General features: G+C 65.0%; 1 protein-coding gene across 2 annotated transcripts; it reads left to right on the top strand.

Annotated features, from left to right (window-relative positions):
• Window positions 1–706: 706 nt before the first annotated feature.
• Window positions 707–12155, top strand: RUNDC3A (RUN domain containing 3A). Of its 2 annotated transcripts, XM_049800879.1 has the most exons (12): window positions 707–761; window positions 1563–1685; window positions 8169–8284; window positions 8471–8604; window positions 9098–9183; window positions 9323–9412; window positions 9514–9594; window positions 9745–9910; window positions 10128–10285; window positions 10649–10786; window positions 10960–11066; window positions 11322–12155. In XM_049800879.1, exons 2-12 carry the CDS (start codon window positions 1579–1581, stop codon window positions 11462–11464), a joined length of 1326 nt encoding a protein of 441 aa, XP_049656836.1. In that variant the 5' UTR covers window positions 707–761; window positions 1563–1578; the 3' UTR covers window positions 11465–12155. The 2 variants fall into 2 exon arrangements, with proteins under 2 accessions (XP_049656836.1, XP_049656837.1); XM_049800880.1 differs by lacking the exons at window positions 707–761; window positions 10960–11066 and having other exon boundaries at window positions 1447–1685; window positions 11322–12153.
• Window positions 12156–12173: the final 18 nt, after the last annotated feature.

The raw sequence follows: 12173 nt of genomic DNA, 5'->3' as shown, positions 1-12173 counted from the left end.
GGTGCGTGCGTGTGCGTGTGTGTGCGTGAGTGCACGTGTGTGTGCGCGCACCTGTGCGCCCGTGCATGCGCGTGCCTGCTCAAGTGTGCACGCACGTATTTGCACGCAGGCGTGCACGTTGCACGCATACGTATGTGTGCACGGACGTGCGCGTGTCTCTCCATTTGCAACCTTCCTAAAGGGCTCTCGGCCCCCAGCCCCAAATCCGAGGGTGCAAAGAAAGGGACAAGGGTGAGGTGGGTGAGCTTTGCCCGTGCACACCCACACACGTGCACGCGCACACTTGTCCCCCCAAATGCTCGGGGACACCCACAGGGATGTCCCGGCTGCTGGGACATCATTCGTGTCCCAGTCGTGGGGTCAGGATGGCGATGCCCCCCCCCCCCCCCCGTGCCAGCCCCATTTAGGGGGACGGTCCAGGCTGGGGGCCATGGGCTGTTGGCCTGTCCCACAATTTGGGGACCCGGTGGCACCTGCTGCGGGGCCGCAGGGCCAGGATTTGCGATAGCCGCGGGCTGGGTGCTCTGATAACGGCCCCCGGTGTTATCTGGGTGCTGCCAAGGGCTCCCCTCCCTGCAGCAGCCCCGTAGATTTTGGGGGTCCCTCCCCCCCTGGGGTGCCCTGTTGCCCCCCGACTGGGTGCTATGGGCTGGGTCCCCTTTGCAGGGGCAGAGGAGGGTGTGGGGCACCCCGGGGGGGGGCATAGAGGGGTGGGATGTGTCCCCCACAGGTCGTGGTTGGGGGGTGCCTCTCTGCTCAGGGTGACTCTGATTTATCCGGGGGGGGGGGATATGGGTGCCTGTGGTATTCACCTCCCCCTCGATTACCCTGTCACATCAATGGGGAAACTGAGGCACAGCGCACAAGCAGGGTGCTGGGAGCGTTGTGGGGCTCCATCCCCAGCACAGGCTCACACCTCCCCCCCCCCCCCCCTTCCTGCTTGGGGGGGGGGATTCCCCACACACCCCACAGACCCCACGGGGAGGGAAGATGCTCAGCATCCCCCCAAAGCAAGAACCCACAGCAGGGAGGGGGACAGCCGAGCTCAGCCCTGGGGGAGGGTGGGGGGCAAAGGGCCCCCCCCCCCAATTCCCCTGGGGGCTGCCTAGGGTCCAGCCAGAGCCTGTCGTGTCCCCCCCCTCCCCCCCCACCATATCTCTGCCCACGGGGTCCCCACCACATCATGGTGAGGGACTGGGCCCTGTAGGGAGGAAGCCCCCCCCCCCCCTCCCCACCTTCATCCCCCCTCCCTTTATTCCCCCATCCTCTTCCTTCCCAGGAGGGAAAAGATTATTTTTTTTTGGAGGCGGGGAGAACACCAGGCCCCGCATCCCTCTTTGAGGGGGGGGGGACACACACGCACGGCCTGTTGGAGTTGGTGGTGGTGGTGGGGGGGGGGGGGGTTTGCTGGTAAAGCAAAGCCTGCGCGGTGCAGGGGGGCCGTGGCGTGGGGTGGGGTGGGAGGGGGGGTGGGAAGCGGGGGTCACCCCACTGGAGAAGGGGCATCGCCCGTGGCTGGGCATCCCCCCACCCCCCCCCCACCCCCCCCCCCACCCGCCCAGGTTCAGGCAGCTCTGGATGGAAACGAGCTGCCTGCAGGCTGCCATGGCTCTGGGGCTCTCCTCCAAGAAAGCCTCCTCCAGAAACATCGCCGTGGAGAGGAAAAACCTCATCACTGTCTGCAGGTGGGGGCTGGCCTGGTCTTGGGGGGGGGCAAGTGAAAATAGAGGGGGGGAGGGGGGAGTGTGGGGAGGGGGCGTGGGGGGAGAGAGAGAGAGAGAGATTGAGAGAGAGGACCACTGCTGCTGGGGATGGAGGAGATGGAGGATGGGGGGGGGGGGGGGGGGAGAGGGAGGAGGGGGGGGGTGTCATATCGACACACCCCCCCCCCGGCGATTTCACCCTGGGGGGGATATTTTGGTGGTGGTGCAGTTGCTTTTTTTTTTGGGGGGGGGGGGGGAGAATTGAGATTTGGAGGAGGATGGGGGATGCGGGGAAGGAGGGGGGAGGGGATGAGGGGATGCGGGCGGTGGGGTGGGGGCGGTGGGGCTTGGGGAGGGGGGGGGTCCTGAGGGGGGGTGATGGGGGGGCTGGGGACACAACGACAACATGGAGGCTGCCGGTGCTGGTGATGCCGGGGGCAGGAGGGCCGGGGTGGGGGGGTGGGGGGGTGGAGGGGGCTGGGGGGGTGGGGCTGGGGGTAGCGGGGGTCGGGGGGGGGGGCTGGGGCTTGGGCTGGAGACCCCCCCCCCCCATGGGCAGGGGGCCGAGGAAGTGACGTCAGGGCCCCCCCCCCCCCCGCTCAGGGCAGTGAGGATGGAGGGATGAAGGCAGCAGGGATGGAGGATGAGGGTTGTCATGGCGACGCCCGGCTGGACCGGGGAGGGGAGGGGGGGGGCAGGGATGGGGGGGGGGTTGGTGGTCCTTGCCTGTCCCCAGGGCCCAAGTGTGGGCATGGGGTGATGTCGTCCCCCCCCCTCCCCGACCCCCAGTTAGGGGCTGCTTGGGCTGGGGGGCATGTGGGGGGCACCGAGGTTTGGGGTCACTGTGCCAGGGACCCCCAGGTCCTGCTGTTGGGGTCTGGGGGACCCCCGGGGCTCCTCACCATGGCACGGGACACCTCCAGACCCCGCTGTCATGATATGGGGACGCCTGGGATCTCCTCACCATGACACAGGGCAGCTCCAGACCCCACTGTCATGACATGGAGACCCCCTGGATCTCCTTGGTATGGCACAGGGCACCTCCAGGCCCTGCTGTCATGACATGGGGACCCCCTGGATCTCCTTGCTGTGGCACAGGGCACCTCCAGACCCTGCTGTCATGACATGGGGACCCCTGGGATCTCCTTGCTGTGGCACAGGTCACCTCCAGACGCTGCTGTCATGACATGGGGACCCCTGGGATCTCCTTGGTGTAGCCCAGGGCACCTCCAGACCCTGCTGTCATGACATGGGGACCCCTGGAATCTCCTCACCATGGCACGGGACACCTCCAGACCCTGCTCTCATGACATGGGGACCCCCTGGATCTTCTTGGTGTGGCACAGGGCACCTCCAGACCCCGCTGTCATGATATGGGGACCCCTGGGATCTCCTCACCATGACACAGGGCACCTCCAGACCCTGCTGTCATGACATGGGGACCCCTGGGATCTCCTTGGTGTAGCACGGGACGCCTCCAGACCCTGCTGTCATGACATGGGGACCCCTGGGATCTCCTTGGTGTGGCACAGGGCACCTCCAGACCCTGCTGTCATGACATGGGGACCCCTGGGATCTCCTTGGTGTAGCACAGGGCACCTCCAGACCCTGCTGTCATGACATGGGGACCCCTGGTATCTCCTTGGTGTAGCACAGGGCACCTCCAGACCCTGCTGTCATGACATGGGGACCCCTGGGATCTCCTTGGTGTAGCACGGGACACCTCCAGACCCTGCTGTCATGACATGGGGACCCCTGGGATCTCCTCACCATGGCACGGGACACCTCCAGACACTGCTGTCATGACATGGGGACCCCCTGGATCTCCTTGGTGTAGCACAGGGCACCTCCAGACCCTGCTGTCATGACATGGGGACCCCTGGGATCTCCTTGGTGTAGCACAGGGCACCTCCAGACCCTGCTGTCATGACATGAGGACCCCTGGGATCTCCTCACCATGGCACGGGACACCTCCAGACCCTGCTGTCATGACATGGGGACCCCTGGGATCTCCTTGGTGTAGCACTGGACACCTCCAGACCCTGCTGTCATGACATGGGGACCCCTGGGATCTCCTTGGTGTAGCACAGGGCACCTCCAGACCCTGCTGTCATGACATGGGGACGCCCTGGATCTCCTTGGTATGGCACAGGGCACCTCCAGGCCCTGCTGTCATGACATGGGGACCCCTGGGATCTCCTCACCATGGCACAGGGCACCTCCAGACCCTGCTGTCATGACATGGGGAAACCCTGGATCTCCCTGGTGTGGCACAGGGCATCTCCAGACCCTGCTGTCATGACATGGGGACCCCTGGGATCTCCTCACCATGGCACGGGACACATCCAGACCCTGCTGTCATGACATGGGGACCCCTGGTATCTCCTTGGTGTAGCACAGGGCACCTCCAGACCTTGCTGTCATGACATGGGGACGCCCTGGATCTCCTTGGTATGGCACAGGGCACCTCCAGGCCCTGCTGTCATGACATGGGGACCCCTGGTATCTCCTCACCATGGCACAGGGCACCTCCAGACCCTGCTGTCATGACATGGGGAAACCCTGGATCGATCTCCTTGCTGTGGCACAGGGCACCTCCAGACCCTGCTGTCATGACATGGGGACCCCCTGGATCTTCTTGGTGTAGCACAGGGCACCTCCAGACCCTGCTGTCATGACATGGGGACCCCTGGAATCTCCTCACCACGGCACAGGGCACCTCCAGACCCTGCTGTCATGACATGGGGACCCCTGGGATCTCCTTGGTGTGGCACAGGGCACCTCCAGACCCTGCTGTCATGACATGGGGACCCCTGGGATCTCCTTGGTGTAGCACAGGGCACCTCCAGACCCTGCTGTCATGACATGGGGACCCCTGGTATCTCCTTGGTGTAGCACAGGGCACCTCCAGACCCTGCTGTCATGACATGGGGACCCCTGGGATCTCCTTGGTGTAGCACGGGACACCTCCAGACCCTGCTGTCATGACATGGGGACCCCTGGTATCTCCTTGGTGTAGCACGGGACGCCTCCAGACCCTGCTGTCATGACATGGGGACCCCTGGGATCTCCTTGGTGTGGCACAGGGCACCTCCAGACCCTGCTGTCATGACATGGGGACGCCCTGGATCTCCTTGGTATGGCACAGGGCACCTCCAGGCCCTGCTGTCATGACATGGGGACCCCTGGTATCTCCTCACCATGGCACAGGGCACCTCCAGACCCTGCTGTCATGACATGGGGAAACCCTGGATCTCCTTGGTGTGGCACAGGGCACCTCCAGACCCTGCTGTCATGACATGGGGACCCCCTGGATCTTCTTGGTGTGGCACAGGGCACCTCCAGACCCTGCTGTCATGACATGGGGACCCCCTGGATCTTCTTGGTGTAGCACAGGGCACCTCCAGGCCCTGCTGTCATGACATGGGGACCCCTGGGATCTCCTTGGTGTAGCACGGGACACCTCCAGACCCTGCTGTCATGACATGGGGACCCCTGGTATCTCCTTGGTGTAGCACGGGACGCCTCCAGACCCTGCTGTCATGACATGGGGACCCCTGGGATCTCCTTGGTGTGGCACAGGGCACCTCCAGACCCTGCTGTCATGACATGGGGACCCCCTGGATCTCCTTGGTGTGGCACAGGGCACCTCCAGACCCTGCTGTCATGACATGGGGACCCCTGGGATCTCCTTGGTGTAGCACGGGACACCTCCAGACCCTGCTGTCATGACATGGGGACCCCTGGTATCTCCTTGGTGTAGCACGGGACGCCTCCAGACCCTGCTGTCATGACATGGGGACCCCTGGGATCTCCTTGGTGTAGCACGGGACACCTCCAGACCCTGCTGTCATGACATGGGGACCCCTGGTATCTCCTTGGTGTAGCACGGGACGCCTCCAGACCCTGCTGTCATGACATGGGGACCCCTGGGATCTCCTTGGTGTGGCACAGGGCACCTCCAGACCCTGCTGTCATGACATGGGGACGCCCTGGATCTCCTTGGTATGGCACAGGGCACCTCCAGGCCCTGCTGTCATGACATGGGGACCCCTGGTATCTCCTCACCATGGCACAGGGCACCTCCAGACCCTGCTGTCATGACATGGGGAAACCCTGGATCTCCTTGGTGTGGCACAGGGCACCTCCAGACCCTGCTGTCATGACATGGGGACCCCCTGGATCTTCTTGGTGTGGCACAGGGCACCTCCAGACCCTGCTGTCATGACATGGGGACCCCCTGGATCTTCTTGGTGTAGCACAGGGCACCTCCAGGCCCTGCTGACATGACATGGGGACCCCTGGGATCTCCTTGGTGTAGCACGGGACACCTCCAGACCCTGCTGTCATGACATGGGGACCCCTGGTATCTCCTTGGTGTAGCACGGGACGCCTCCAGACCCTGCTGTCATGACATGGGGACCCCTGGGATCTCCTTGGTGTGGCACAGGGCACCTCCAGACCCTGCTGTCATGACATGGGGACCCCCTGGATCTCCTTGCTGTGGCACAGGGCACCTCCAGACCCTGCTGTCATGACATGGGGACCCCTGGGATCTCCTTGGTGTAGCACGGGACACCTCCAGACCCTGCTGTCATGACATGGGGACCCCTGGTATCTCCTTGGTGTAGCACGGGACGCCTCCAGACCCTGCTGTCATGACATGGGGACCCCTGGGATCTCCTTGGTGTAGCACGGGACACCTCCAGACCCTGCTGTCATGACATGGGGACCCCTGGTATCTCCTTGGTGTAGCACGGGACGCCTCCAGACCCTGCTGTCATGACATGGGGACCCCTGGGATCTCCTTGGTGTGGCACAGGGCACCTCCAGACCCTGCTGTCATGACATGGGGACGCCCTGGATCTCCTTGGTATGGCACAGGGCACCTCCAGGCCCTGCTGTCATGACATGGGGACCCCTGGTATCTCCTCACCATGGCACAGGGCACCTCCAGACCCTGCTGTCATGACATGGGGACACCCTGGATCTCCTTGGTGTGGCACAGGGCACCTCCAGACCCTGCTGTCATGACATGGGGACCCCCTGGATCTTCTTGGTGTGGCACAGGGCACCTCCAGACCCTGCTGTCATGACATGGGGACCCCCTGGATCTTCTTGGTGTAGCACAGGGCACCTCCAGGCCCTGCTGTCATGACATGGGGACCCCTGGGATCTCCTTGGTGTAGCACGGGACACCTCCAGACCCTGCTGTCATGACATGGGGACCCCTGGTATCTCCTTGGTGTAGCACGGGACGCCTCCAGACCCTGCTGTCATGACATGGGGACCCCTGGGATCTCCTTGGTGTGGCACAGGGCACCTCCAGACCCTGCTGTCATGACATGGGGACCCCCTGGATCTCCTTGCTGTGGCACAGGGCACCTCCAGACCCTGCTGTCATGACATGGGGACCCCTGGGATCTCCTTGGTGTAGCACGGGACACCTCCAGACCCTGCTGTCATGACACGGGGACCCCCTGGATCTCCTCGGTATGGCACAGGGCACCTCCAGACCCTGCTGTCATGACATGGGGACCCCTGGAATCTCCTCACCATGGCACAGGGCACCTCCAGACCCTGCTGTCATGACATGGGGACCCCTGGAATCTCCTCACCATGGCACAGGGCACCTCCAGACCCTGCTGTCATGACATGGGGACGCCTGGGATCTCCTTGGTGTAGCACAGGGCACCTCCAAACCCTTCTGTCATGACATGGGGACCCCTGGGATCTCCTTGGTATGGCACAGGGCACCTCCAGACCCTGCTGTCATGACATGGGGACCCCTGGGATCTCCTCACCATGTCACAAGACGCCTCCAGACCCCGCTGTCACGGCACCAGGATGCCTCCAGACCTCACTGCCATGCCATGAGGCACCTCCAGACCCCACTGCCGTGATTTGGTACCCTCCACCTGCCGTCATGGGGATCCCCAGTCTCACCCTCCCCACGTGTGGCTGTGTCCCACAGACAGGGCGATTCCCCCCCCCCCCCCCCCCATGGAAACACCTGCCCGGTCCCCCACTGTCCAGCCAGGCTGAGCGTTTTTTACGTCTTCGGCATCTCTCTCCACCGAGCACGAGCGGCTGGGCGGAAGGGGAAGCCATCACCGCCCGCGCATGGCCGGGGAGGAAGGGGGCCTTTGTTTGCCCTTCCTGGCCACTCGCACGGCGGGGGAGCAGCGGCCGCCCTGGAGGGCTCCCTGGGGATGTGGGGACATGGGGGTCAGAGAGCCACAGCCCGAGGCTCAGCCCGCCGCCCTCTTCCCGCTGCCGGGCTCGAAAGCCGACGTCTGCAAAAACAATTTGCGCCGTTGCGAAAACCTAACGTGTGCTGGGTGTTGCTAAAACCTAACGTGTGCTGGGCGCTGGATGGAGGGTGCTGGGTGCAGGGTACTGGATGCTGGGTGTAGGGTACTGGGTGCCTGTCCCCTCCCATCGGTGATCCCGTCCCCCCACCAGGTTCTCAGTGAAGACCCTGCTGGAGAAATACACGGCGGAGCCCATCGACGACTCCTCCGAGGAGTTCGTCAACTTTGCCGCCATCCTCGAGCAGATCCTCAGCCACCGCTTTAAAGGTAACGGTGGCCCTGGCAGCCCCTGGTGTGTCCCTGTCCCCATCCCTGTGCTGCACGGTGGATGGGGATGCATGCATGCACACGCTGGCACCAGAGAGCACGTCCGGGCTCTGGCTTGGGGCTTTCTGGGCGGACAGTGTTTGCCAGCACAGCAGCCCCTGACCGTAGCCCCCTCGGTCCCCGCAGGCCCCATCAGTTGGTTCAGCTCGGATGGGCAGCGTGGGTTTTGGGATTACATCCGCCTGGCCTGCAGCAAGGTCCCCAACAACTGCGTCAGCAGCATCGAGAACATGGAGAACATCAGTACCTCCAGGGCCAAGGTCAGGAAAGTGCCAGCCCTAGCCCCGTCCCTGTCTCTATCCCTGTCCCCATCTCCATTCCTATTCCTGCCCCTGTTTCCATTCACACCCTGTCCCTGCCACATGGACCCATCCCTGTCCCCATCCCCATCCCCATCCTCATCCTAATTCTATCCTCATCCTATCTCTACCCCATCCCCATCCCATCCCATCCCCTCCCCATCCCTGTTCCCATCCCCTCTCTGCCCCCATTCCCTCTGCCCTGCCCTCCTGCCACCCCATCTCCCCCCATAGGACCCCACGGGGTCACGGGGGAGAAACAGGAGCTGTGGGTCCCCACGGGGGGGACAATGGGGCCGAAAGCAGCTCCCGGGTGGGGACCACCCACCGGCTGGTGCCCAGAGCCCCGGGGGTAGGCGGGAGTGTGGTGGGGGGACACCCGAGGGTGGCACCCGATGAGCAGCCGAGGGTGGCACCCGTCCTCAGGGCTGCCCCACGGGGCAGTGCCTTGCAGGGCCGGGCTTGGATCCGCGTGGCGCTGATGGAGAAGCGCATGTCCGAGTACATCTCCACGGCCCTGCAGGACACACGGACCACCAGGTGAGCGGCCCGTGGCACGGCCGGCCGTGGCCACGCGCATGCCTGCGCCGCCCTGGGAGCGGTAACGGTGTGCGGGTGCTGCGGTGTGTTTTGGGGTGCCAGTGGGCGCACACGCAGCCACGGGTTTTTTTCCCCGCAGGAGGTTTTACGATGATGGGGCCATCATGCTGCGGGATGAATCCATGGTGCTCACGGGGATGCTCATCGGGCTCAGCGCCATCGACTTCAGGTAAGGGCGGTGGGATGCGGGCACCCTGCCCCGACTGGCCCCCTCCCTCGCCAGCCCCCTGGGGATGCCCTGATCCTCTTGCTCCTTCTGTTGCCGCTCAGCTTCTGCCTGAAGGGCGAGGTGATGGATGGTAAAACGCCCGTGGTCATCGACTACACGCCCTACCTGAAGTTCACGCAGAGGTAAGAGCCGGCGTGCCCTCCCTGGGGTGGGAAACCCACCGCCTCTCCCCTAGTACCCCGGTGGGGCTCAGCTGGGCTCCCCCCTGCCCCTGCATGCCAGACCCCCCCACCACAGTGCCATCCTCGCTGAGCCCCCATACCCCCTCCCAGCTATGACTACCTGAGCGAGGAGGAGGAGCGGGGCAGCGTGGAGAGCAGCACGAGTGAGGACAGCTCCCCCGAACACCCCTACCTCCCCCTGGTCACCGACGAGGACAGCTGGTACAACAAGTGGCGCAAGATGGAGCAGAAATTTCGCATCGTTTATGCCCAAAAGGTACCAGGAGCTGGGATGGGGCCACCTGGGTATCAACCCCTGCTGGGATGCTCCAGCCCGGAGCATCTCCCCCACTGCATCCCTGCTCCCACAGCCTGGTGGTACCCACAGCCCTTCATCCTACTGCTGCGGTGACCCAGCCCTCTCCTTGTCACACTGGGTGGTGGCCCTGGGCGGGGGGGGGGGGGGCGGTGGGTCTGACACTGGCTTCATGCAGGGATACCTGGAGGAGCTGGTGCGGCTGCGGGAGTCGCAGCTGAAGGACCTGGAGGCGCAGAACAAGCGGCTGAAGCTGCGCCTGGAGGAGGTGATGGTGCAGAACCAGCTGGAGAAGAGGGAGCTGGAGGGCATCATCCTGGAGCTGCAGGAGCAGCTGTGAGTGGGGAGATGCCGCTGCTGCCGGGCCTGGCCGGGCGCGGTGGGTTGGGGATCCCTGGTGCCTGGGTGCCCCATGGGCTCTGGGTGGGTGATGGGTCCTCAGTGCCCCACCGACCCTGAGGGGAAGGGTGAATGGTGGTCCCCAGCACCCCATACGCCCTGTGGGGTGTGATGGGTGGTGGGTTCCCAGTACCCAGGTGCCCCATATGCCCTGTGGGACATGGAGGGTCCCCAGCGTCCCGTATGTCCTGTGGGACGTGGTGGGTCCCCCACGCCCCGTACGTCCCGTGGGCCGTGTCGGCCGGCAGGTCCCCGGCACTCGCGGCTGTGCCCGGTGCTGAGCACCCGCCTTTGCCACAGGACGGGACTGATCCCCTGCGAGAACCCGCAGCTGGCCCAGCTCTCCAAGGAGATGGTGACACCCCTGGTGAACCAGTGGCCCTCGCTGGGGACCCTCAACGGCAACGAGAGTGGCTCGGACAGCAAGCTCTACAGGAGGTAACCCCCCCCAGTGGGGGCAGAGGCGCCCTGACCTGCACCCAGCACCCTATCCCGCCCCGAGGGGGGTCTGCCCCGGGCAGGGGATGGGGAGAAGGGCTGGCCCTGGCTGGCAGGTCTGTCCTGGCCCCGGGGGCAGCAGCGTGGGGGGGCTCAGCGCCATCCCTCCGCAGGCACAGCTTCATGAGCACCGACCAGCTCTCGGCCGAGAACAGCCTCAGCTCCGACTCCCAGCGCCTGGGCGAGGGCAAGCGCGAAGGCGAGCCCTGGGGCCCCTTGGGTAAGGACCCCCCCCCCCACTGTAGGGTGCCCCACAAGGCTCAGCATGTCCCCCAACACGCACCCATGCATCTGGACCCCCCCTTCCCTTCTCCAGCAGCCCCCTCCTCATACCGGGGATACTGTCCCAACAGTGCAAGGACACCCAGGTCCCTCCCGGAGAGGTGGTCCCCGTCCCCATCCCCCCCCCCGCGGCAGGGCTGGGGTGCGAGGCCGCAGCCCCCCGCGACGTCGGCGTCCCGCTCTGTGCCCGCAGGGAAGGACCCCACGCCCTCCATGCTGGGGCTCTGCGGCTCCCTGGCCTCCCTGCCCAGCTGCAAGTCCCTGGCCAGTCTCAAGTCCAACGAGTGCCTGGTGAGCGACAGCACCGAAGCCAGCCCGACCCGCAGCCCCAGCTGAGACCCCCGGCCTCCTCGCCGTCCCACGGCCCAGCCACCCGGTCCAGTGTCACGGCAGAGGACTGACCTCGTCCCCCCCCCAGTTTGCCACCCCGGGACCGACGAGGGACTCACCGAACCCACCAGGGAAGCTGGAGACGGGCATCCCCCTCCCCATCTTGACATCCCACTTCGGCTGCGCCTTGGACCCCCAGCCTTGTCCCTGGCTGGAGACATGGACCCATTGGGATGGGGGATGCTAGACTGGGACCCATGCGAGCTGGGGATGGGGGGGGGGGGGGGGCGGGAGGGGGAACAAACTGTGCCGTGGAGGGACACTGGGAATGACGGCTGCTGGGGAGCAAGGGAGGGGGGGTCAGGGCCAAAACCCCTCGGGGATGTAGGTCCCAGCACAGCTCCAGTGTCCATCCTGCTTGGCCCAGGGGCACTGCTCTTCCCTCGGGTGCCCACCCGGGCTTCGCCTGCCCTCTAGTGCCCAGCCTCCCCCCAGCCCCCCCCCCCCCAACTTTGCACCCAGGCGCTGCAGGGGGGCTGGCCTGTCCCTCCCTTTGGGGACCAGCTGTCCCTCCTTGCAGAGGCATCCCTGCGACAGGGATAGCCACCTCGCCAACCCCCCCCCCCCCCCATTCCCACCCTCCCCCGGGGTTTCAGGTTGTTTTGGGTGATTTTGGTTTTTAATTCAGCCCCATCTGCCTTGTTGGAGCAAAAGG

This window comes from Accipiter gentilis, chromosome 5 (assembly GCF_929443795.1).
Source record: "Accipiter gentilis chromosome 5, bAccGen1.1, whole genome shotgun sequence".
NCBI classification, from domain to species: Eukaryota; Metazoa; Chordata; class Aves; order Accipitriformes; family Accipitridae; genus Astur; species Astur gentilis.
Note: the sequence above shows the minus strand (reverse complement) of the source record. Positions and strands in the feature narration are given on the sequence as shown.

Coding starts and splice junctions, on each gene's coding strand:
- RUNDC3A (XM_049800879.1), top strand. CDS start 1,579: ATGGAAACGAGCTGCCTGCAGGCTGCCATGGCTCTGGGGCTCTCCTCC. Junction 9,413..9,513: donor CTCAGCGCCATCGACTTCAG/GTAAGGGCGGTG, acceptor GTTGCCGCTCAG/CTTCTGCCTGAAGGGCGAGG. Junction 10,286..10,648: donor CTGGAGCTGCAGGAGCAGCT/GTGAGTGGGGAG, acceptor CCTTTGCCACAG/GACGGGACTGATCCCCTGCG.